Raw genomic sequence first — 22,512 nt, 5'->3', positions numbered from 1 at the left:
GGAAAGTGAGTAACTCTTTGTTATGTGAGCATGGAGAGCCCAAACCAATTCTGTCCTTAATTGAAACCAGAAATGATTGTGTCCTTAGATTTAAGCCGCTGTTTTACATTTTACAGTTTGTGGAATTTTAGGAAACGCTCTTAAATTCAGTCTTAATATGGCATCTCATTTGCCACAGTACCCAAAAAGAACTGTGGAAGATTGACTTCCAAATGAAGAATATTCACCAATTTATCATCCATTACAGATCTCTGATTAGCAACCAGCAGGGGGAATCCTGACTGTTTTCCTTATCTATTGCCCAGGGGTATTGAGATCGATTGCACTGCCCCAGTTTCACAGCAATCTGTCAACCCACCCACCTTTTTTACTCTATTTCTAAGTATAAACAAGGAGTTTCTTGTACACTTGTAACATAAATTTTGAATCAAAAATAATTCTCATTACTTGCATTGGGTGTGAAAGGGAGGGTTTGTGCAAGGAAGGAGCAAGGCCGTGGAAGGCTTTGAAGGCGAGGATGAGGATTTTCAGCTCTATTCTCTGAGGGGTGGCAAGCCAGGCTAGGGTGGGGGTGATAGGGTCACGGAGCCTGGTGCAGGAGAGGGCACAAGCTGCAGAATTCTGGAGGATCTCCAGCTTGCGGAGAAAAGAGTTGGGAAGGCCGACAAGCAGGGAGTTGGCATAGTTAAGCCTAGATGTAAAAATTGTGTGGATGAGGGTTTCGATGGCCTGAGGGGAGAAGCGATGTTGCAGAGGTGAGGGAAGGTAGAACGGGTCATGACATGAATGTTGACCAGAGTTAGAGGAGTGGAGGTTATGGGCAAGAGGAATAGGCCTGGAGGAGATTGCAGAGATAGACTGGGGCAACATTGTGGAGGGATTTGAAGGATCATAAGGATCTTGAAGTTGATCTAGTATTGGTAGCCAGTGGAACCTGGGAGAATGGATTAATTGACTTGTGAAGCTTAGTGTGGGAGAGACTATGGATGGGGACTTCTGTATGAATCGAACTCAAGATAGGTGGACTTAAGGAGCCATTGAGAGGTGCAATAGAAAAAACTAATCACAAATTAACAAGAGCATGACTGATGGGGAAGGCTGAACCACTGGATTCTAGCCTTGCCCTTCCTGCAGTTTCATTTTGGAAGATGAACAGTTGCAAACACAAATGACATATTATTCCAGAACATCTTAAGGAACTGCAAAAAAAATAATTTCAATTTCCTTACTTAAAAACATCTGATTGATGAGACTGTTTATTTCTTTAGTATGCCTATTTGAAGGTTATGTTATAAATTGGGCAAAATTCACTCATTTAATTCGTATTTTCTCGCTTTTAAACCTGGCCATGGCATTAAATTGATTATGAATTTCATTTTTTTTGTCATTTGTTCCACATTATTGATTGTATGTGTCCATGATTTGTTTTGTAAAGTACTAGCAGAGTCAAGACCATTCAAGGCATTTTCTTTATGTGACAGATTATTGATTGTAGTAGTGTGGATTTTATTTTTAGTTAAGCCAGGTATCTGACCCAAGCAGAAACCCATTACCATGCTTGTTAGTGTCCAAAGCAGATAGAGTTCTACATATGTATGCCACCTACATATGGAAACTTCCCTGTGTCTGGAATGAAATGCGCATCCTTTCTCTCTGGAGGGATGCACCTTGCTTAGCTAATCTCGGAGAGGTAGGCATAGGCTGGCACTCTGGGGACCCCAGAGTGTACTTTGGAGTTTAATAATAATACTAATAATCCTTGCATTTGATATAGCGTCTTTGAGACGTTTCAAAGTGCTTCACAGAATATACTCTAAATTGAATTGACTGTATATTTTGTGGGTGAAACACAGAAACCAATCAAACAACTGAAACTGCATAGCTTGACAGTTGCAAAATGCAAAATTTACTTTTATTCTGTTAACTGTAACCTAAGTGGTTTTGAGTTAATATCTTGTCTGAAAGAATCGCAAGGTGTGCTGTACGAATGCTGTATTATAGCCTCAGAAACTGGAAGTTTGTAAACTGCTGCCACCTACTGGACGACAGGGCACAGTTTCCTGAATTAAGTCCAAAAAGAGCTGCAGATACCAGAGTTGTATTGTTCTTGACATTTGCACCCGCTAACCTACCCACTTCAACAACAACAACAACAACAACAACAACAACAACAAGATTCCATTTATAAAGCGCCTTTCACGTCAGGAGGACGTCCCAAGGCGCTGCACAGTTGGGTCATGACCCGAGCAGGGGGGAAATGGTCAGGGTGAGGGGAGGGAAGGGAGGGAGCGAGGAGGGGGGAAATGGTCAGGGTGAGGGGAGGGAAGGGAGGGAGCGAGGAGGGGGGAAATGGTCAGGGTGAGGGGAGGGAAGGGAGGGAGCAAGGAGGGGGAAATGGTCAGGGTGAGGGGAGGGAAGGGAGGGAGCAAGGAGGGGGAAATGGTCAGGGTGAGGGGAGGGAAGGGAGGGAGCGAGGAGGGGAAGAGAGTCGAGAGGGGAGCTGAAGGCACGGTCCAAAGAGAAAGGTTTTGAGACCGGCCTTGAAGGAGGAGAGGGAGGAGGCGGCGAAGGCACTGGGGATGGAGTTCCAGAGCCTGGGGGCTGAGAGGCTGAAGGCCCGACCACCGATGGTAGGGCGGTTGGGGCGGGGGACGTGGAGCAGACCGGAGCCAGAGGAACGGAGGGTACGGGCAGGTAGGTAGGGGGATAGATGCCTTATTTATGGCAAATTTTTTTTTAGTAGTGCTCTGGGACACTACTCTGCATGAGGGGCGCTATATAAATCCGAGTTGTTGTTGTTGTTGTGATTAATTTCAACGCTAAAATAAGGAAATAATTAGTGAAAAAGTGTTTGGCAACCTTTTTAATAAATATTTGACTATGCTGTCAATTTGGCCAGGTGTATAATTTGCTTCATTAGAGAGATCCTGACTTCCCCATCCCTTCCCATCTCCATCATTTGATCTTCACATGAATGATCCTGGCGTTAACTTGGAATGTAGAAGCAGTTAGAGAAGGTATATATAGAACTGACATACGACTTGGCTGGTAGATTTTCCATAGCCCGATGCATGTGTCCTTTCGATGAGACTTTAAACCAAGCTCCCATCTGCCTGTTCAGGGGGATGGTAAAGATCCCATGGCATTATTCGAAAAGAGAAGGGAGACCACCTAATATTCCCCAAATTAAAATTGGTCACTAACTGTATGAAATTAGAGGTGGAATGCCAGGCCTCTGAAGCAGCAAGTTTGTGGTGGTTGGTTTGTAGTATGGTAATTATCATCAAGAAAAATAAAGGTTGTTGCCAAGAATGTATCTTAAAATGGGCTGTGCAAAACCATTTTCTGTCCTGATGATAATTATCACATGGCTCACCACAAATTTTCTTGTGTTGTGTGGTTTGTTGTGTTAGTCGACCAGTCGACTACGCCATCCTCCTCCACTGCCTCACCTTCCTCATCTACCTCAGTGGTACTGCACTCGCATGGTTTGAGTCCTATTTAACCAACTGCCTCCATTTCATCTCAGTAAATGGTTTCTCCTCCCGCCCCCATCCGGTCACCTGTGGGGTATCCCAGGGCTCCATCCTTGGCCCTCGTCTTTTCCTTATCTCTATGCTCCCTCTGGGCGATGTCATCCGCAGACACGGGGTAAACCTCCACATGTATGCGGATGACACACAAATCTACTTTACCTTCTCCAATACCAATTCCAAGTACACCGATGTTCTATCAGATTCTCTGGCAGACATCAAGGCCAGGATGAGTGTAAACTTCCTGCAGCTGAATATGGACAAGAAGGAAGCCATACACCTTGGCTCCCTTCAACATCTTCACTCCTGCAGAGCTAAACTCCTCAACCTCCCTGGGCTCTCCCTCAGACTCACCAAACCAGTGCGCAACCTAGGCATCCGGTTCAACCCCCAGGTGTCTTTCCTCTCCCACATTTGATCCCTGACCAGGACTGCCTTCTTCCAACTCCTCCACGTTGCCTGCCTCTGACCGTACCTTACCCCAACTGCAGCCAAAACTCTCGTACATGCATTTGTCACCTCCTGCTTGGTACTCCAATGCACCCCTCGCCAGTCTCCCCAGCTCCACCATTCAAAAGATTCAGCTCATTCAAAACTCTGCCGCCCGCATACTGACCTGGACCAAACTCCTTACCCACTCCTCCCTCTCCTGTTCTGGCCAGGCTTCACTGGTTCCCCAATACCAAACGGATCAACTTCAAGATCCTCACACTCGTGTACAAATCCATTCACTCTTTGGAACTACCTCTCCCACCTCCTCACTCTCCAATCCATCACCCAGCGCCTCCGCTCAACTGGTACCAGCCTCTTGCTCATCCTTCGCAACCTCTGCCCCACCATCGGAGGTCGCGCTTTCAGCCACTATGCCCCAAAAGGCTGGAACACTCTCCCTCAATCCCTCCGCCTTGCCCCCTCTCTCAAGTCCCACCTGAAAACTTTCCTCTTTGAATGTGCTTATGGCCACCTCCCCAGGCTTGGAGTCAGGCTCCGCCACTGTTAAGCACTCTGAGACACTACTCTGTGTGGAGGGCGCTATTTACGTGCAAGTTGTTGTTAACAAAAAAAACTCTGCAATTATTTATGCTGCAGACTTGTTGTTGAGCTATAACATTTCTGAGTGATGGCTTTAGTAGTTTGACCTGACCAGAAACAAATGGGTCTGTGTTTGTGGTCTAACTGAACCAATCTATTATTTGATTTAAAGCATGAGAGGAAATCATATGATGCTGTCTACTGAGCTCAAAGAGTTTCTTATCCCCAGCTTTCAGGAATTAAACAGCTGGTTCCCCTATACATCTGATGAATGATGGGATGGCATATTAGACCTATTCAAAAATAATTTAATTCCCTTTCAGATAACCTGGACTGGACAAATATTCATCAGTAACTGAGAGGCATAGAACCTATTCTAACAGGATTCCAAGTATAAAATTGAGTGGGATTCCAGCAAAAGAAAATGCATTGTGCTGATCCACAGGAATTCTGCTCTGAACATAGATTGTGGGAGCGAAGTTCTTGCTGGTGTATGGAACATTTTTTCAGTTTCCACTGTTAGCCCCCTGGTACGTTGCCCAAGTGGCCGTTGTTCATGTGTGAGTCTTGCCGGTGAGTATGGAAGATGTCGTAGCCGAGCTTAATCTTTTTCGGCTGAACTGCCATGCATGGGCACAACCAGAAGAGGGTGCTTTAGAGGGACTGGGAGCGAGAATCCTGTCTGGTTTTCCCCTCCGTAATTGGGGCCAATTTACCCTGTCCGTGCAGTCCAGCTAAAACCAGCAAACTCAGCATAGTCTGGAATTCAAACCAACAAGCTTCTAGCCTCTAAGCTGCAGCTCTATCCTCTGCACCATCAGGGCTGTTTAGCATTCATCTTTTTTAATTCAAGACAATTGCTCATTAGTTGAGAATTGCCACCTCCTTTAGTTCCTTACGTTGAGTCAAAATTAGTACTGAGGTCACCGATAACTTAATAATAAACCTTGTATTTGATTTACCAACTTATCATATCAAATTTGCTGTAACTTACAGTCATTTTTTCTTTGTAGGTGAACGAGGCAGCCAACTTGCACACAGAAATATCTCACAAACCGCCATGAAACAAATGACCAATTTTAATAGTTAGTTAAGGCAATCAGTGAGAAATTGAGTTATACCAACCAGAAGTTCATAGGTTTGAAATCCTGGTCTAAGCGAGCAAGGGGGAAGCAGCTGGGTTGCTGAAAGTTGCCTGGATTCCTAAGTTATGGACGGTGGGATGTGTGTGTGTTGAGTAAGTACAGGATCAGTCTTCCCTGATGCCCCCAAATTAGTCAATAATTCCCTAACACTCTGCACCTATACTGACATATGATGAACACTGGAGGTTGTCCATGGGCTATTTTGCAGCACGAGTCTCCTCCTTCAGGAACCGACTTCCTCACTCCTCAATCCACCACCCAGCACCTCTGTTCGACTAGCACCGGTCTCCTACTTGTCCCTCGCACCCTCCACTGCATGATTGGAGGTCGCGTTTTCAGCCACTATGCGCCGAAACTGTGGAACACTCTCCCTCAATCCCTCCACCTTGCCCCCACCTGAAAACCTTTCTTTTTGACCATGCTTACAGTCACCTACAACCCACACCCACCCACCCACCCACCCCCTGCCCCCCACGGCTCGGAGTCAGGCTCCGCCACTGTTAAGTGCTCTGAGACTCTACCCTGCATGGAGGGCACTATATAAGTGCAAGTCGTCGTTGTTGTAGGGTGAAACCACACAAAACAACCATGGTTTTACTGCTGTCAAAGTAAGTCAGCTCGGGTGTCTAAGATGTGGATCGAGATAAACCTCACAAAACATTTGGCAGAAATAATCACAACAAATGCTGTCAGGGGTAGTTCACTGTCACAATTTTGAAATCGATGTTTCCATTCTAATGTTTGAAACCTGAAAGTCACCACTCCTGTTTGGCGGAGGGGAGTCATTGTCTGGCCAATGTCAGAAGTTGCTGGAGTTTCATTGTCTCACTGTGATAACAGAGCTCGTGATAGCTTCATTCTAAGCTGCGTCTGACTGAATCAATTCAGCACCACTTTTGTCATTTTAAACTCCTCTCTAAAACAAATAGACGCTCTGGACAGCAGGCAGCACAGTATGCAGCTGCCAGCCTGAAAAAAAGGCTGAATATATCTCTTCCCCCATCGTTTGGAACTTTCCCTCGACAAATCTCCTCAAAACCGTTGTTTGTGGTCTGTATTTCGCATCTTAAAGTGACTCCTAGGAACATGACCCGCTGTCGTAGACCTGAGGAAAAAGGTACAGATGACAATGACATTCAGATTTTTTTAAAAAAAGTGTTTAGTTGTCTTGTAATTGGCATCTTTTACCCCCCAAAAATGAAATTAGGAATAAAAGAAATACTTGCATACTTACTGTACTTTCTCACGTCAAAACACCTTTCAATTGACTGTTTGTAAGCAAGCAAGTCAGCCTCGATTCTTTGATATTGGACCTGTAAACTGTTTTTTTTAAATCTATGATCACAGACTGTTGTGAATTATAGTAGAGACAACATGCATTAAAAATTTAAACCCTACCATCCTGCCCGCTCATTCCACTCGACAAGCACTGGTCTGCTTCACGTCTCCCAGCCTGCCCACCCTACTGTCTGCTGTTGGGCTGTCCAGCGCCTTGGGACGTCCTCCCGACATGAAATGCATGATATAACTGCACTTTGTTGTTGCTGTTGTTGATGTGTATTTTCTTCCACTCTCTAAAAAACTCTCCCAGAAGTACAAGTTCTGACAATAAGGTAGAAGTAGCAATAGGTAAGCGCTCTGAGACACTACCCTGCGTGGAGGGCGCTATATAAGTGCAAGTTATTGTTGTAGTAGGTCGGTCTTTTTGAGTTTATGCAATGGGTAAGCAATATTAAATGGCCAGTTGGCAGGTGGTTTCTCTGCAGGCAGCTGTGTTGCTGTTTTCCTCAGTGAGTTTCTTTGGACAAGAAGTTCGGGAACTTTTTTATGTTTTGTATTTTTTTAAAAAAAAAACAAAGACGTAGATGAACAAAGTACAATGAATGGGATGTGCGTTTAATGTTTTTTTAGGCAGAGGTACAAATTGTAGAGATTTGTACAGCTGAAATCAAAACCCGTCATGGAGATTTCCTTCCAATCTTGTATGGTCACTGGAAGGAGGGGAAGTTAGAGTAAGCAGATGTCGAAGCCAGTGGCTTACCCAGATGTAGGAAGAGCAGCATCATGAGTCCAAATACAGCATTGCTTTACGCTGCAGACATGCTGGACTCTGTGGCCTTGCAGCTCCCTGCTCCCCAGCAAAGTTATACTATTTTTGCAGTAGCTTGAGTGTTGCTATTGATGATATAATTCAGAGCTCCAGCAGTACAAAGATGCTTCTCAATGAAGTAGTTCTGTAGCAGAAAGAAGGACATCAGTCTTGAGCTGGCATGATTTGTGACCTAGCAGCACAGGGCAAACATACTGTAAGAGCCTCCTTTCAGATTCACCTTTCGTACCAGCTCAGTAGCATTTGTGTTGATTCCATTTTTGTTTCTTAACAGAGAACCAGAGACAAGTGGGAGAGAGAAGAATAATTAAGCCCCCATCTATGTTGCCCCCACCATTGCCTTTGACACAGCACAGCCACCTGCTCAAAACACAGAGGAAGCAGCAACTCACCACGGTAAGACCATATTTTACATGCATTTGGATATCAGGTTCAGTTTATACTTCCTTTAGTAAAGGTATAGGGCATATACAGGACTATGAATGTATCCCATCCACAGGCACTGCATGCCCAGGACCTCGGCGGGTGGCAGTGGGGTGGGGTGTTGGTGTCCAAGCAAAGTTCCAGTGGGATGCACTCAATACCAGGAGTCTGCAGAATTCACAATTTTCAAATTATACACCAAATATCACAAGTTACACCCAAGAGATTATCATCAACAACAACAACTTGCACATATATTGCACACATATTTATAAACCCTTCACGCAGGGTATCGACTCAGAGCACTGTTCAGATGATCAAATGCTTAATGGAAGTTATGTGCTGTTGGAACTAGTGAAACCGCAGGAATATGATATATTGAGAGCAACCATCTAGAGTTGATGACACGGTGAGAGATACAACAACAACAACTTGCATATATATAGCCCTATTCATGCAGGGTAGCATTCCAGAGCATTTCAAGATAGGTAGATATTATGGAGTTTTTTGTTCGTTTACATTGAGGAATGAAGTTAGGGAGAACATCTGCAGACCTTTCCCTCATAAGATCAAAGAAAGGTCTACGATGGAATAGTTGGTACAAGCTCTGTTGGAGGAACAGAATTGATGCCACAATGAAAGTTATGCTACTGAATTATAATTGAGAATTGCAAGTATTCAGGATCCCATTTATGAACATTATTTCAAATTCAGTTAGACGTGAGTCAAGAAGTGTAAATTGGTTTGCTGAAAGCATCCCTTTATTGTTAAGATAAGTAATGTATTGCAAACTATTTGTTAATTCCAGAGGAAATCAACACGGAATGTAATTCAGTCATTAAAGTAGCTTTGTTTGACCTCAATGGATTCACATATTCTAACCAGGACATTATGTTTAATCTAAGTGACTAATAGTTTGTATAAATTCATTGCTGAATTCATTGTGTTGAATTCCTGTGTACTTTATAATATGGGAGGATAGGGGGAAAACTAGAAGATGTGTTGTGTCATCTGTAAATTTGTTTAAGAACTCCAGAAAACTTTCTTCAAAGTTGAGATGGAGTTTAACAATTAGCTAAATTCTGGCCCGATCCAAAATATAACAAACAGTAAATCTAGACAATGGTGGAATTATCTCCCCAATAAATTTGTAACAAATAACAGCGTATTGCACTCCTATGTCCATGCAGAATTGATTGGTGGTATTTAAAGGATAGATACAGTACTTAGGAAGTAAGTCTTAGGGGATATGAAAAAAATGCAGAGAAATGCGATTAAATAATCTGTCATGATCTCACAAAAAGTTGAACAGGCTCGATGGGGTGCATGGCCTCACATACTCCTGTGTGCCTAGGTGTCAGCCTGGCTCAGTTGGCTCACCATCTGAGCAAGAAGGTTTGTGGGTTCAAGCTTCATGTCTGACTTTGAACTCACATAGTCTAGTCTGACACTTGTATGCAGCATGCACAAAGTGACATCAGCAAAGACTTGACATCTTGAAAGCAACCTATTTTAAACAAGATATTCAGAGCTGGAAAGCAGGTGTACCACACTTCCAGTAGACCCTTGCCATGCTCATGGGGAGTCTATGCTCAAACATGACGCAGTCTAATAGAGCCCTGTACAAGACAATGACAAAAGGAGGAGGTTAGAAGGCATTTATTTTACATTAGACTATGGAGTGATTTACCCAAAAATGCTTTTTGAAGCTGAATCCATAACAGGAAAATATTAAAGGATACAAGGAAACAGCAGGAAAAGGGAACTAGAATAAATACTTTCAGTGGAGAACTAGTACTAGCATGGAAATGATGAGCTGAATGGCCTCCTTCTATGCTGTTTAAGTAAATGCAACTGAATTATTACTCTGAATATATCGCGTAACAGTGCAGTGATTTGCATTAATGATGGCTCAGTAAATTCAAACAAAGGGTGCTGTAGGCTGCAGTGAATAACATTCAGTGTGAGCCAATGGACTGCCAAGAAAATCGTTCTGGAGCCTTATTCAACTCTTGGGAGCCTGTTCATGTGCATCTACTTCTTATTGTTCTGTAGGCACTGCAAGACATTTCCTTGGCAGCATCACGTATTTGGCAGATTGCTTTAGATCTCTACGCTAATTAATTACGCTGCTTCTTTGGCAAATTGTAACTGCTATTTATTAAAAAAATGTAACCCAGTTATTATAGGCATACAATTTGTTAATGGTTTCAATATTAAGTTGATGGATTTTCACAGAAAATTTGCTATTTTCTTAATTTTCTGTGAAAATCCATCAACTTAATATTGAAATCATTAACAAATGGTATGCCTAGGGCAGGTGTTCCAAATGCCCTTCTGCTCAGATTCCAATACGTCATTTACTAGTGTTTGCATTAACAGGGCATGTCATCTTCAAATATCGTTCAACTAGACTTTGATTTCTCTGTGAAATCTGCCTTATTCTTATCATTGCTTATACTTGGTGATTTAGAGCCTTAATGTTCAGCTGGCACTCTGCCACTTTCCAACCTGGTAACCCATGCATGTCCTATTTTAGACAGATTAGGGTCTTAATAGCCATAGAAGAGCCTTCTAGTTGTCACCACATCATCTTTTTATGATAAAACGTGCATCAGACTCTTGAAGCTGAAGGTTCATAGGGATACAGAGTAACAAATAGCTTTCCTGATAAATCTCACCAATGTTCCAAAGGTGGCAGACAGGAAACATTCATCCTATCAGTCTGGGTTCATTTGTAATCCCTTGGTTTAGAGGTTTACACTAACTACCCAATCCCATTGTGAATTTGTAACTTAAATTGACGATTGTATTATTTTGTATTGAAGTTATTAATTGTCATCATGATTTGGGGACAATCTTCAATGCATGTAATTGTGCAAAAATTCTCAAAGTGATGAATGATCTGCAAAATGGATGGAAATTAAGCAGTCATTGCAAGTAGACGCTGACTGTACCTCAGACTCATTTCCGCTGGTGTGAAATGGTCAAGTTCACCAACAGGAGGCTCAAAGGAAATTTTAATGAGCAGGAAACTCCCTTGTGAATACGAAAGTTCTTTTCAATGCAGGAAAACAACAAATTGTGCCTGGAGCAAAAGAATAAAAATAAAAAAGGCATTGGGTTAAATAAGGTGCTCTGAACCACAAGAGAGAACGGGGATTTGGACGAAAAAGTAAGGAGACTTGGAAAGGAAGAGCAAAGAAAAATTGCCAGATTAGCTGTTACCGCAGTGACTGTGAGAGAGCTTTCTATTCCCCACAAGAGCAGTTCTTTGCTAAACAGTGTATGATAAGTGGATTCCAGCTGTGGTTTCTCATTCAATAAATCACCATTGCTGTTCTCTTATGCTGCAGTTAGGGACATGGGAACAAGAGGAAGCCATTCAGCTCATTGAGACAGTTCTATTAGTTTATTAGATCATGGCAGAGTTTTAATCCTATTTTCTTTCTTTTTCTCCTTAACTTTAAAGTATCTAATAGGAACGTCTAGATTGCCGGGAGAGTAGCAATGTGAAGCAGGAAGGTTGATACGTCCACATTGAGACAAACAAAACACAGCAATTTCTGCCCATGTGTGATTTGTTCTTTAATAATATTTAAAATGCTCTGGGAACGTGTGGGAGAGAGTTTGGACAATTGTGTCCTGAAGAATTGCAAAGATTTGCTTTTGCTACAACCCTACCTTTGGCGGCCAAAACCTTCAGGCACTCTGTCCCCTTCCTCTGGAACTGTCTCCCTAAATCCCTCTGCCTCGCCTCTTCTCTCTTTACTTTCAAATCCTGCCTAAGACCTTCCTCTCTGACTGTGCTTTCAGCTACTTCTTCCCCTCTCCCCCACCACACTTGCTCCCACCCAGCTCAGGCTTCTGTTCAACCTTTTTAAAGTTGAAACTTTCACCAAACGTAAAAGACACTTTTGGCCTATCGAGCCTGTCCCATTATTTCCAAGATCGTGGACAAAAATTGTGCTCTAAATATCTGTTATGCATCTCTTTGGCTCTTACAAAATATTGAGTAATGAGAGCGTGGCTTGATTGAATTCAGCCTTTGCTTGGCTGAGATTTTACCTCATCGTTCTTTCTGTTCGCATCTGTGTCTTCCTACCTAAATATGTTACTTAGAATTATGGAAAGGAGTTTCACTTGAAGACATCGAGTGGACAGTTATTTGTGTGTTCAGTATGTGTTGTCCACCATGCTAGAGCAATAGTCAACCATATGAATCAAAGAATAATTTTTTTTTAGTTTTTAAGTTTTATCTCCAATTTTCTCCCTTCTCTTATTGGGATAGTTCTCTTGTTTCTCTTGTTGGAATAGTTTCTTGGGAGCCATCCACCCACCCTTACTTGAGTAGCCATTCTTAATGGATGAGTTCAGGCAATTATGGGGTATCACAGGCATGTGATACCTGAGGACCTTCCTCTTTGACCGTGCCTATGGTCACCTCCCCTCCCTCCAGGCTCGGAGTCAAGCTCTGCCACTGTTAAGTTCTCTGAAATTCTACCCAAGCATGAAAGGCACTATATAAATGTATGTTGTTGTTGTTGTTCTTACTTAACTAACTCAAAAGATTATTAGGCACAGGTTGGTGAGAGTCACATCTAGCTTGTCTTACCCAGCTTTCTGCAACTCCTCGTACACCCACTTTACAGATATTGGAACTAAGGTCAGCTTCTGAGCAAAGGAATGGTTTCAAATGCATCCAGGATTCAATAGTATCAAATCTTTTTGCTGCTTCTTCAATGTGGATCCCAGTATCTACAAATCAGTTTGATGGTTGATGATTCCAGTGTAAAAGGGAGTAACTCAAAAGGATTATCAGCAATTTCATATATCTAGGTCTTTGAAGGTGGCAGGACACTTTGAAAGAGCTGTTGAAAAAGCACATGGGCTCCTTGGCTTTATAAATAGAGGCATAGAGTACAAAAGCAAGGAAGTTCTGCTGAACCTTTATAAGACACTGGTTAGGCCTCATCTGGAATATTGTGCCCAATTCTGGGCACTACTCTTTAGGAAGGATATCAAGGCAGAGGAGATTTACCAGGGATTAGAGACTTTAGTTATGTGGAGAAACTAGAGAAGTTGTGATTGTTCTGCTTAGAGCATTTAAGGTTAAGGGGAGATTTAATAGACGTAGATTTAATCCACCACCTGGCACCTCTGCTCCTGGTACCAGCCTCCTGCTCGTCCCTTGCACCCTCCGCCCCACCATCGGAGGTCGCGCTTTCAGCCACCATGCCCCAAAACTCTGGAACGCTCTCCCTCAATCCTTCCGCCTTGCCCCCTCTCTTCCCTCTTTCAAGTCCCGCCTGAAGACTTTCCTGTTCGATCGTGCTTACGGCCACTTCCCCCCTCCCCCCTCCCCCAGGCTTGGAGTCAGGCTCTGCCACTGTGAAGCACTCTGAGACGCTACCCTGTGTGGAGGGCGCTGTATAAGGGCACGTTGTTGTTGTATGATTTTATTGTGCTGTACTTACATGAATTGTTTAGGAATCATGATTATTTGTTATTAGCAAAAGGAAATATTTAAATATTCACTCTTAATATTCACTGCGCAAGTGTCAAACTCAACTTAGGGTTCACATTTTAATCTTATTTTGTGAATTGTATTATTTTGGTTTAGTTGCTTAAGATGTTCATGATTCATATTTCATAAGCTGTTAATTCATTTTGTTTTAGATAAATCATTACTTGTTTTGTGTTGTTTGTAGTTTCACAGCACCCGTTCATCTTCCCTCACTGAATGTTGCCAAATGACCCCATGGAGTAGAAAGGTATTGGATTACATCTCACACCTAAGTCTTACTCTCTATTGGTCCTAACTGTGTAACTATAGTGTTTTCCTTCAACTTAACACATTCAACTTTCCTTTCAAATTTCCTTCTATCGTTCAATGCTTGCCTAAATAAGTTATGCTTTAATACATTTAATACTCATAAATATACACTTTACTTTAGCCTTTCCTATATGAAAAAAATCAAATCTCATTGAGCTTCTTATTAATGTTGTGTATTTTCTGCAGACCAATGTGTAAAATGGTTGTCATTTGATGCAGCAATTTGTTTGCTACGATTAACTTATTTACTTTTTCCCCATGAGTGAAGTGATGTTGGAGAATGTCTACACATACATCTGGAGCCCTCCAGTCACTCACCCAAATGGCATTCTTCAAGTATGAACCTAATACCAACAGGTTATTTGTCCCTGGGAGATATCACATTTGAATTGAACTTTTCCCTCATCTGATGTGCATAACGCACAGAATACACACAGTCACACCACTTTACAGAATATCCTGTAAAGTGCTTTGAGGATTCTCAAAGACATGATAATGCAAGGATTTTTATTGTAACTGGGATAATTTCCTGGGCTGACAGGAAATACAGGTGATGTGTTTCTAACCATTCTGTCAGCTGATGGCTCTGCTGAATTGGCTGTTAGAAAACGTCTGAAGACACATAGGGACATTTTCTTCCATTGTCGTATACTTTCTACCTATGCCTAAATTCAGATTGGTCTCCATCTCCCATTGAACGCTAAACTAAGATCAAGAATTTGTTCGGTGGAGAGCCATGAGTGGCAAATGGTTTTCAGCCACTCCTGGTCACCTCAGACTGGAGATTACATCCTGTAAACCCAGCCATTGCTCCGTTGCTTGGTGATGATATTCATATTTTTTTCCGTCAACCAGACACCCGACACATGCACAAATCATAGAACCATAGAAATTTACAGCACAGAAAAAGATCCATCCAACCCAATGTGTAGTCTTGTAGCTCAATGGTTAAAGCACTTGCCTCACAAGCGAGAGGATCTGGGTTTGGTTCCCAGCAGGGAGAAATGTTGGCAATGTTTCCTTACTCTACACACCTCTGTTTACCTAGCAGTAAGTAGGAACACGGTTGCTAGTCAATTGGTGGGTTGCTTTTATGGAGGTAATAATCTCTTCATAAATAAATATATAATAATAAAAATTTGGTCACTTAATCCACGACTGCTGTGCGGAACTGACTGGTACGTTTTGCCCCCAAAACATAGAGTCAATTCACTTTACAGTATATTCTGTGAAGCGCTTTGAGAGTATGGAAGGTGTGATAAGGCGCAATATCAAATGCAAAGATTATTATTATTAATGCACCTCCCCATTGCACAGCCAAGAATAATGTTTGTGAATCCGCTCGATCAGGTTTATGTGTTGGAAGCGAACAATTTGATCTTTAACTTGGAATAATATGTTAGCAAAATACAAGAAAGCATAAAGGGTCCATGCGCTCGACAATTTGTCACTAGTCTATAATGAGGTTACTGGCAGAAAGACATCCTAGGCTCTGTTTTTACTCTACTTATCTTCTCTTTCTGGCAGATTCACAATAGCAAATCCACATCAATACACTGGTAAGATGTTACCTGGAAACCTGGCTTTACTCTCATTTTTTATTAGCCTTGTTGCCTTAGATACATCAGTAGCACGGAAAGAGAAACATAATCAATCTTTGAGAAAAAGAATAGCTAACTGGCTGCTAGCTATTAGATGTCAATTTAATCAACCAGGTCTATGTCGGCTTATACTACGAGTGTGTTTTAGAGCTGATGTGATAAAGTGTAGGAGTGAGGTCACTCATCTTACAAGTTGTTTTCCCCCCTTTGAGAACAAGCAACACATGTGGCATCTCTCGCCAATCTCCTTATCCGGTTATTAAACCGTCGATTCGCAAGGGTTTGAATGCTGCTGGTAACCAGATATGCATCATGCCAACTCACAGGAACGTTGCTCTAATGTGATCTCTGCATAGGCTGCATGTGAAAGGCGGATTGATATGATGCACATTCAGTTCCTGGCAGAATTCAATATTTAGAAATCCTTTGTGCATCCACAACACAACTCCCCCACTATAGAGCCCCATATTCACAAAAAAACAATCTTAATGAATGGTGGAACAGGTCGGGGGGCTGAATGGCCTACTCCTGTTCCTACGTTCCCCACTTATATAATATATATATATATATATATACCAGGGGCTTGTGATGTCATCTTTCATTCCATTGTAAGATTTCATGGCTTGGTGGGCTGTAAAATATATTTGCAAACCCAATTTGTAGTAAACATTGTGACTCCTGCTTTACAAATCTTATTGGGGTGAAATTCTACTTGGGTCTAGGATACTCTTTTTAGCATAGCATGTCAGAGTATATAGTATGTGACAAATTGTGGAATTGAATTATAAAGAATTTACAGAAAACTGGCTGCAAAATTGTATTTAAGAATTTGAGACTCTGGCGCCTGAAATGTTACATCAATAGAATAAATATAGACCCAGCTGGAATTTCTACCCATCTGTTCCTTCATTACTGCAACTGCTAATTATGGATTGCTTTATTGACGAGAAAGTGTTCTCACAGGTTTTGGGCTGAGTTTTCCTCTCCAGATCATCTCTACTTTGAATTTAGTGGAAGATCCCATGTTTTCATTCAAACTGTTCTAACATTACATTTTTGTTTTTAAACGGACTCTGGCCTGCTCTATGTCCCCCGCCCGGCCTGCCCCATAATCGGAGGTGAGGCCTTCAGCCTTTTTGCCCCCACCTTTTGAACTCCACCCCACAGTCCCTTCACCTCATCCCTTCTCTTGCCTCCTTCAAGGTCCATCTCAAGACCCTCCTCTTCGACTGTACCTTCAGTCACACTTCTTTCCCCACCCTCTCTGCCCTCGTGATCCCAACCGCCAGCTCAGGTGCAAATCCTTGACTATCCAGCGCCTTGGGATGTCCTTCTGACTTGAAAGGTGCAATACAAATGTAATTTGTTGTTGCTGTTTTACGTCCATATCTAGCAAAGAAGCATAAATTTTTTTTTCTTCATTTGGCAGATCTCTGTCAAATATTGCCAGAGAAGCCAGTATGATCCAAAACTCTGAAGCACAAAAAGCGAGCTCCACACATGCACTATTCTCATCCTCACCAGGCTCGACTGGCTATCTTTTCCCCAACTAATCGACTTCAAAGCTTTTGTGTAAACCCCTCCAACTCTGTTCTCCTGCTCGTACCTTCTGCTCCTATTCTGGTCTATTGCTCATTCTGCATTCCCTCCTTCCCATTATCGGTGGCTGAGCCTTCAATTACCAATTCACCCCTTTCTCCCATCTTGGCACAAGTGCAAGTTGCTGTTATACAAGGCCCGAGACATTTTAGTTCTGGAAGAATTTCCTCAACCTGGAATGAGATGTAAATCAAATGCACAAAATGTTTATGGGGTTTTTTCTGTTATTATATGCAATGTGGTCACTATATTTCAGATTGCTTCAAGATATTTATCCTATATGAAATTAGCTTTATTAGTGCAAGTATTTTTATTACTGTTTTTACTAATTTGCGTATTGTGGCACACAAACCAAACAATAAAATCTTTGCCTGTTTAAAGTTTGATGACATGGTAAAACTTGTACTTGTCATCTGAAGTGAGAATTAGGAGCAACATTGTTGAAAGTAAGTTAGTTCCACAGTTTGAAACTCAACAGTAATTAAACTTCATATCCTGAGCCCTCCGTTAGCAAGTTACATAAACTGGTTCAAACTCTGTAGTTCATTATTCACACCATGTAATCTTTCAGGGTAGCTGGTGTGATTGATGACAGCATTCCATCCATTTTTTTTGGAGATTGGATATCTGCTTTTCTGATATACATCCTGTTTTGCCAACAACATTTCTAGAAATTATTCACGATGATGTGCAATAACAGATGCTGATCAAGTATTTTTTAAGCCAGGTCTCTATTTTTGCAGTTTTGTAACGCGCGTGAAAAATTTAACCAGTCAGAAGCAGCAACAAGGTTTTAGATACAAGGTCAACAGAGGAACCATTGTATGTACCTGTATTTAGTTTAACTTGTAAGTATATTGGGTGTTTTGTGGGCTCCAGAGAAAGAATAGCTTTATCTCGACAAAACAGACCTTCTTTGTCTCACTGGAGAATGAAACATCCATGAAAGAAGATAAACTTGTTTGAAAACCCAGCTAATTGCTCCCTACGGCATTCTTAATATGCACCCCCTCAAGGAACTGCACCAAAGAAGAAAATAGCAGCCTTCACACACACAAAAAAACTGGTCACTATAGTGATGACAGCGCATCAGGCATGAATCTGGGATAGCTCTCATGTTGGTCACAAGGGCAAACTCCTGACTGAGAAATGAATCAAGATACACAGGGCTCAGAGTTACACTGTAGGGCTGTCATTTGTGCTGCGAGCTGGAGGGTGTTTATCAATCGATCAGCCTCTTCGTGTTGGAAAAGGAAAGTTTGCTGAAGCAGTTGTGTGGAAATAGAAGAGATGCAGAAGGAGCAGAGACTTGCTAAGAGTGTAAGGTGAGGTGTGGTGATGTGAAGGTGCAACGTGTGAATTAGTGAGTAATCGTTATGCTAACTAATGAGCTCTTGTTTGGATCACAAATCTAAGCTTATCCACATTTGTTTTTGTTGAACTCAAATGAAGCATTGTCCATTTGAATCTCAAGTTCTTTAGAAATGTTTGGAAATGAAGCCCTTAAGCCCAAGTAAACTCTTATCTGTATAGTGTACTGTAACTGTGTACTACAATGTGTGCCCTGTTTTTATACAATTAGTTCACAATTGATCATAATCAGAACATTTAAGAGAAGTGGATGGGATGTGCTTTGGTGTAAACATTTATTTGAAAATTATTTTAAAAATCCAGCTTAGAATTCATTAAAAAGCTTGTATTGTTGTACTTACCGTGACTTGATACTGGTTTGGTGATGAATAATTAAGATATAGGAACTGAGAGCAGCCGAATGGGTGTTGTGGATTGTGTAAGTGTGATCACTGCCATTTTTATCATGTGCTTTTTAGAACAGTTTTCCAAAAAGGGAATAGGGCATTTCGCCTTTTTTAAAATATATTCTTCAGTGAAATGCACTGTGCTGTGGATTTTAAATTTAGATCTGACTTAAGTATGAGGGGTTTGGATCTGTTCAGCGTAAACTAAAGCAGTTAGTGTCCAGACTGCAGTTTATTCAGTCAGTCCTGATACATGATACATGAAGAACTGAGATTAGCTGTTGAAAATTAAAGATTATTTTTATTAATGTAACATTTTCACATCGTCAAAGATTGAGACATTGAGAAGGGTTTCCCCTTCAACATTATATTCAGCATTAGAAATGTAATTTTTTTCATATACCACTAATAATAATCTTTGCATTTGATACAATGCCTTATCACGTCTTTGAGACATCTCAAAGCGCTTCACAAAATATACTGTAAAGTGAATTGACTGTATATTTTTGTGGGTGAAAATATATTAAGTATGTGATTATCTTAAACTGCCAACGGTAGCTAAACAGCTTTATTAGCCTATACTTATTTCTGTGATGATTTCCTTTTTATTGCTTTTTAAAGCAATTAAGGTTATATCTCCTTCACCTAAGAAATAGTCAAAAGAAGTAATGCAAAATAATACTAATACATTCTATTTAGCTTTGAGAGTAATACAGTCTCACTTCTGTGAGGGGAGGGGAAACTGTGTGATCCTTGAACATTACTTCAAAAGCTGTTGGGCACAGTTAACAGCAGCTCCCCTATCTTTCAAGATAGACTGTAACAAATAAACACATTGGGAGGTATTTCAGACTAGTCAGTAAAGTTATTATAATAAACCTTGCATTTGATATAGCACCTTATCACGTCGATGAGTTACTGTGTGTTATTTCAACCCTGTTGGTTTAGTTGCCAATCTTGGCAGAATTTGCTTATAAATGGAACAAAATGCATGTCCCCACAACAATAAATATCAGGCAGAGAATAACACCAGGCACTGCAAGGTCAGTTATTCTCTTTGAGTTTTTTTCCCACCAATTTCCTCCCCTACAAAATCCAATCTAGCCCTCACTCAATATATACACATATGTGCCTTCCAATAGGCGTCTTTGGATGCGAATCAGAGCAGGAACGTAGACTGATTATAATACTAATAATAATAATAATCCTTGCATCTGATACAGCGCCTTATCACATCTTCGAGACGTCTCAAAGCGCTTCACACAATGTACTGTGAAGTGAATTAATTGACTGTATATTTTTGTGGGCGAAATGCGGCAGCCAATTCCGCACAGTAGTATCCCACAAACAGTCGTGGATTGGGTGACCCAAGTTATTTTTATTTATTTATTTGTTTATTTTTTGAATGGATTATTACCCCAGAAAAGCGATCTGCTAATCGACTAACAACAGATTGCTACTTATTGCTAGGTAAACAGAGACGTGTGGAATAAGGAAAATTGTCTAAAGTTTTGCCCCGCTGGGAATCAAACCCAGGTCCTTTCGCTTGTGAGGCGAGCACTCTAACCACTGAGTTACAGGATTCCACGATTATACTCCCTCACCTAGAGGCATGTGATCAATTTTAACACTATTATTGCTACAATCAACATAGATCAAAACTGTGACCCTTCCAGGTTGTAAAACTCAGACACTCTCTAGACAAACGTGTTGAAAATTTACCAGCAAGCAGAGAATAAAATCATTGAGTTATTTTCCCAAAGTTGTGCTTTTCTCTCCAATAATGTTAATTTTAAAAAAAGTTTTACTATGCTTCGTTAGATATTGGGCAAGTTTACCGTGTGTTCGCAAAATTCTTTCTCCCTCTCTAACTGATTTCTAACTTTGCGAGTGTGTGTATTGTGTGTAAGAAAAAATAATTGAGAGAAAATTCTTTAGCCAGGCTCCCTGATGGCTGAGAGGGTAAAGGCACCTCAGAACTCAGCCACACAGATACACATTTGAATCCCAATCTGATTTGACTTAACTGATTTAACTACCCCAGTGGGGAAATAGTTGGGCCACTATAATTGGCCTTAGAATCTCTGGGTTAAGGAAGTGGACCTCAGCCAAGATTTCCACCCTGATCTCAGCTCAGAGACCCCACTGTATGGTGTGCTTGTGTTGGATATCAGTTAAGGAGTGGTGTTAGCTCACCCTTCGCAGTCAAGCACCCTGCTAACACACATGCGCACACACACACAAAAGTAAAACTCATCCATAACTAATTGCCACTTTTAGTAATAATAATCCTTGTATTTGATATAGCACTTTTACATCTTCTAGACGTCTGAAAGGGCTTCATAGAATATACTGTAAAGTGAATTGACTGTATATTTTGTGGGCGAAACGCAACAGCCAATTGCACGAAGCAGTGTCCTACAAACAGACGTGGATTGAGTGACCAAATTATTATTGTTTTTTTTCTTGATGGATTATTATCAGGTTTGTGAAGTAAAGAAATTTGCCCAAGGTTTTGCCCTGCTGGAAATCAAATTCAGGTCTCTCGCTTGCGAGGCGAGTGCTCTAACCACTGAGCTACAGGACTCCTAAAAAACTCTACCCTGGTACAACATTGATTCACACTGGCCTGAAATTTATATTCATTTTATCACTTGTAATAATTGATGATTAAGAAAATCGAAAGGAGGAGGGAAAATTCTAGGAAGAAAAGTTAGAAAAAAATATTCAGCCATGGTAGATTTCTGCTTCATATGAATAAACAAACTTATATGAATAGCTCAATATTCTCTGTCCCTGAGATGAATGGCTTGCACTGTTTTGTTCAAGTTGTTTTTAAACTTTATTTTACGTTAAACAATTCCCCATCAAAGTTGAAAGGACATTTTTAAATGCCTTAATGGGTACAGGAACAACAACCAACTTTGCCACCTGATTTGCAACTCATGTTTCCAAACAAATGGTTTCTTTCAAAAAGTTTCCAAAAGAAAAGTTTTAAAACAGGCAGCAAAAGTGGATTGCTGGAAGTCTTCTTGGCAAAAAGTAGAAAAATTTCCAAAATCTAGGCACTTGTGTTGAGATGTAACTTGTGATTTTTGCCATTAGGATTTTGTGGGTTAATTGCCACTTCACAAAATTAGTGGACAATCTCCACTTGCTCCGCTCAACATGTTCAGCTGAGATAATCAAATATTTACCTGAAAGTACTGTATGCTGCATAGACATGCAAAACATTTGATGATATCTGTAGTTCTGTAACAGAAGGCACGTCTCGAAACTTACCTCTTTGACTGCACTTTCGATCATCTCTCCCTTCCCCACCACCCTCAACTCCACCCCAAGCTTGGGCACCCACCCAGTATTGTTAAACCTTTTGAGACATCTTCCCGACGTGAAAGCCACTTAGTCAATTGTATTGTAATTGTATTGTTTTGTAGAATTTTGCCTGATTTAAGGATTCAAGTGCCTCCAGTGTC

At 41.2% G+C, this 22,512-nt stretch overlaps 1 protein-coding gene across 1 annotated transcript in view; it reads left to right on the top strand.

Annotated features, from left to right (window-relative positions):
- The window catches only part of nhsb (Nance-Horan syndrome b (congenital cataracts and dental anomalies)), an 85,899-nt gene that overhangs the window by 47,840 nt on the left and 15,547 nt on the right, over positions 1 to 22,512 (top strand). Inside the window, exons 3-4 of the mRNA XM_042334176.1 lie at positions 8,095 to 8,216; positions 13,955 to 14,017. Coding sequence (XP_042190110.1) covers positions 8,095 to 8,216; positions 13,955 to 14,017 — 185 coding nt within the window. The remainder of the gene's footprint in view (positions 1 to 8,094; positions 8,217 to 13,954; positions 14,018 to 22,512) is intronic.

The sequence above is a fragment of the Callorhinchus milii genome, unplaced genomic scaffold (assembly GCF_018977255.1).
Source record: "Callorhinchus milii isolate IMCB2004 unplaced genomic scaffold, IMCB_Cmil_1.0 Scaffold4, whole genome shotgun sequence".
NCBI classification, from domain to species: domain Eukaryota; kingdom Metazoa; phylum Chordata; class Chondrichthyes; order Chimaeriformes; family Callorhinchidae; genus Callorhinchus; species Callorhinchus milii.
Note: the sequence above shows the minus strand (reverse complement) of the source record. Positions and strands in the feature narration are given on the sequence as shown.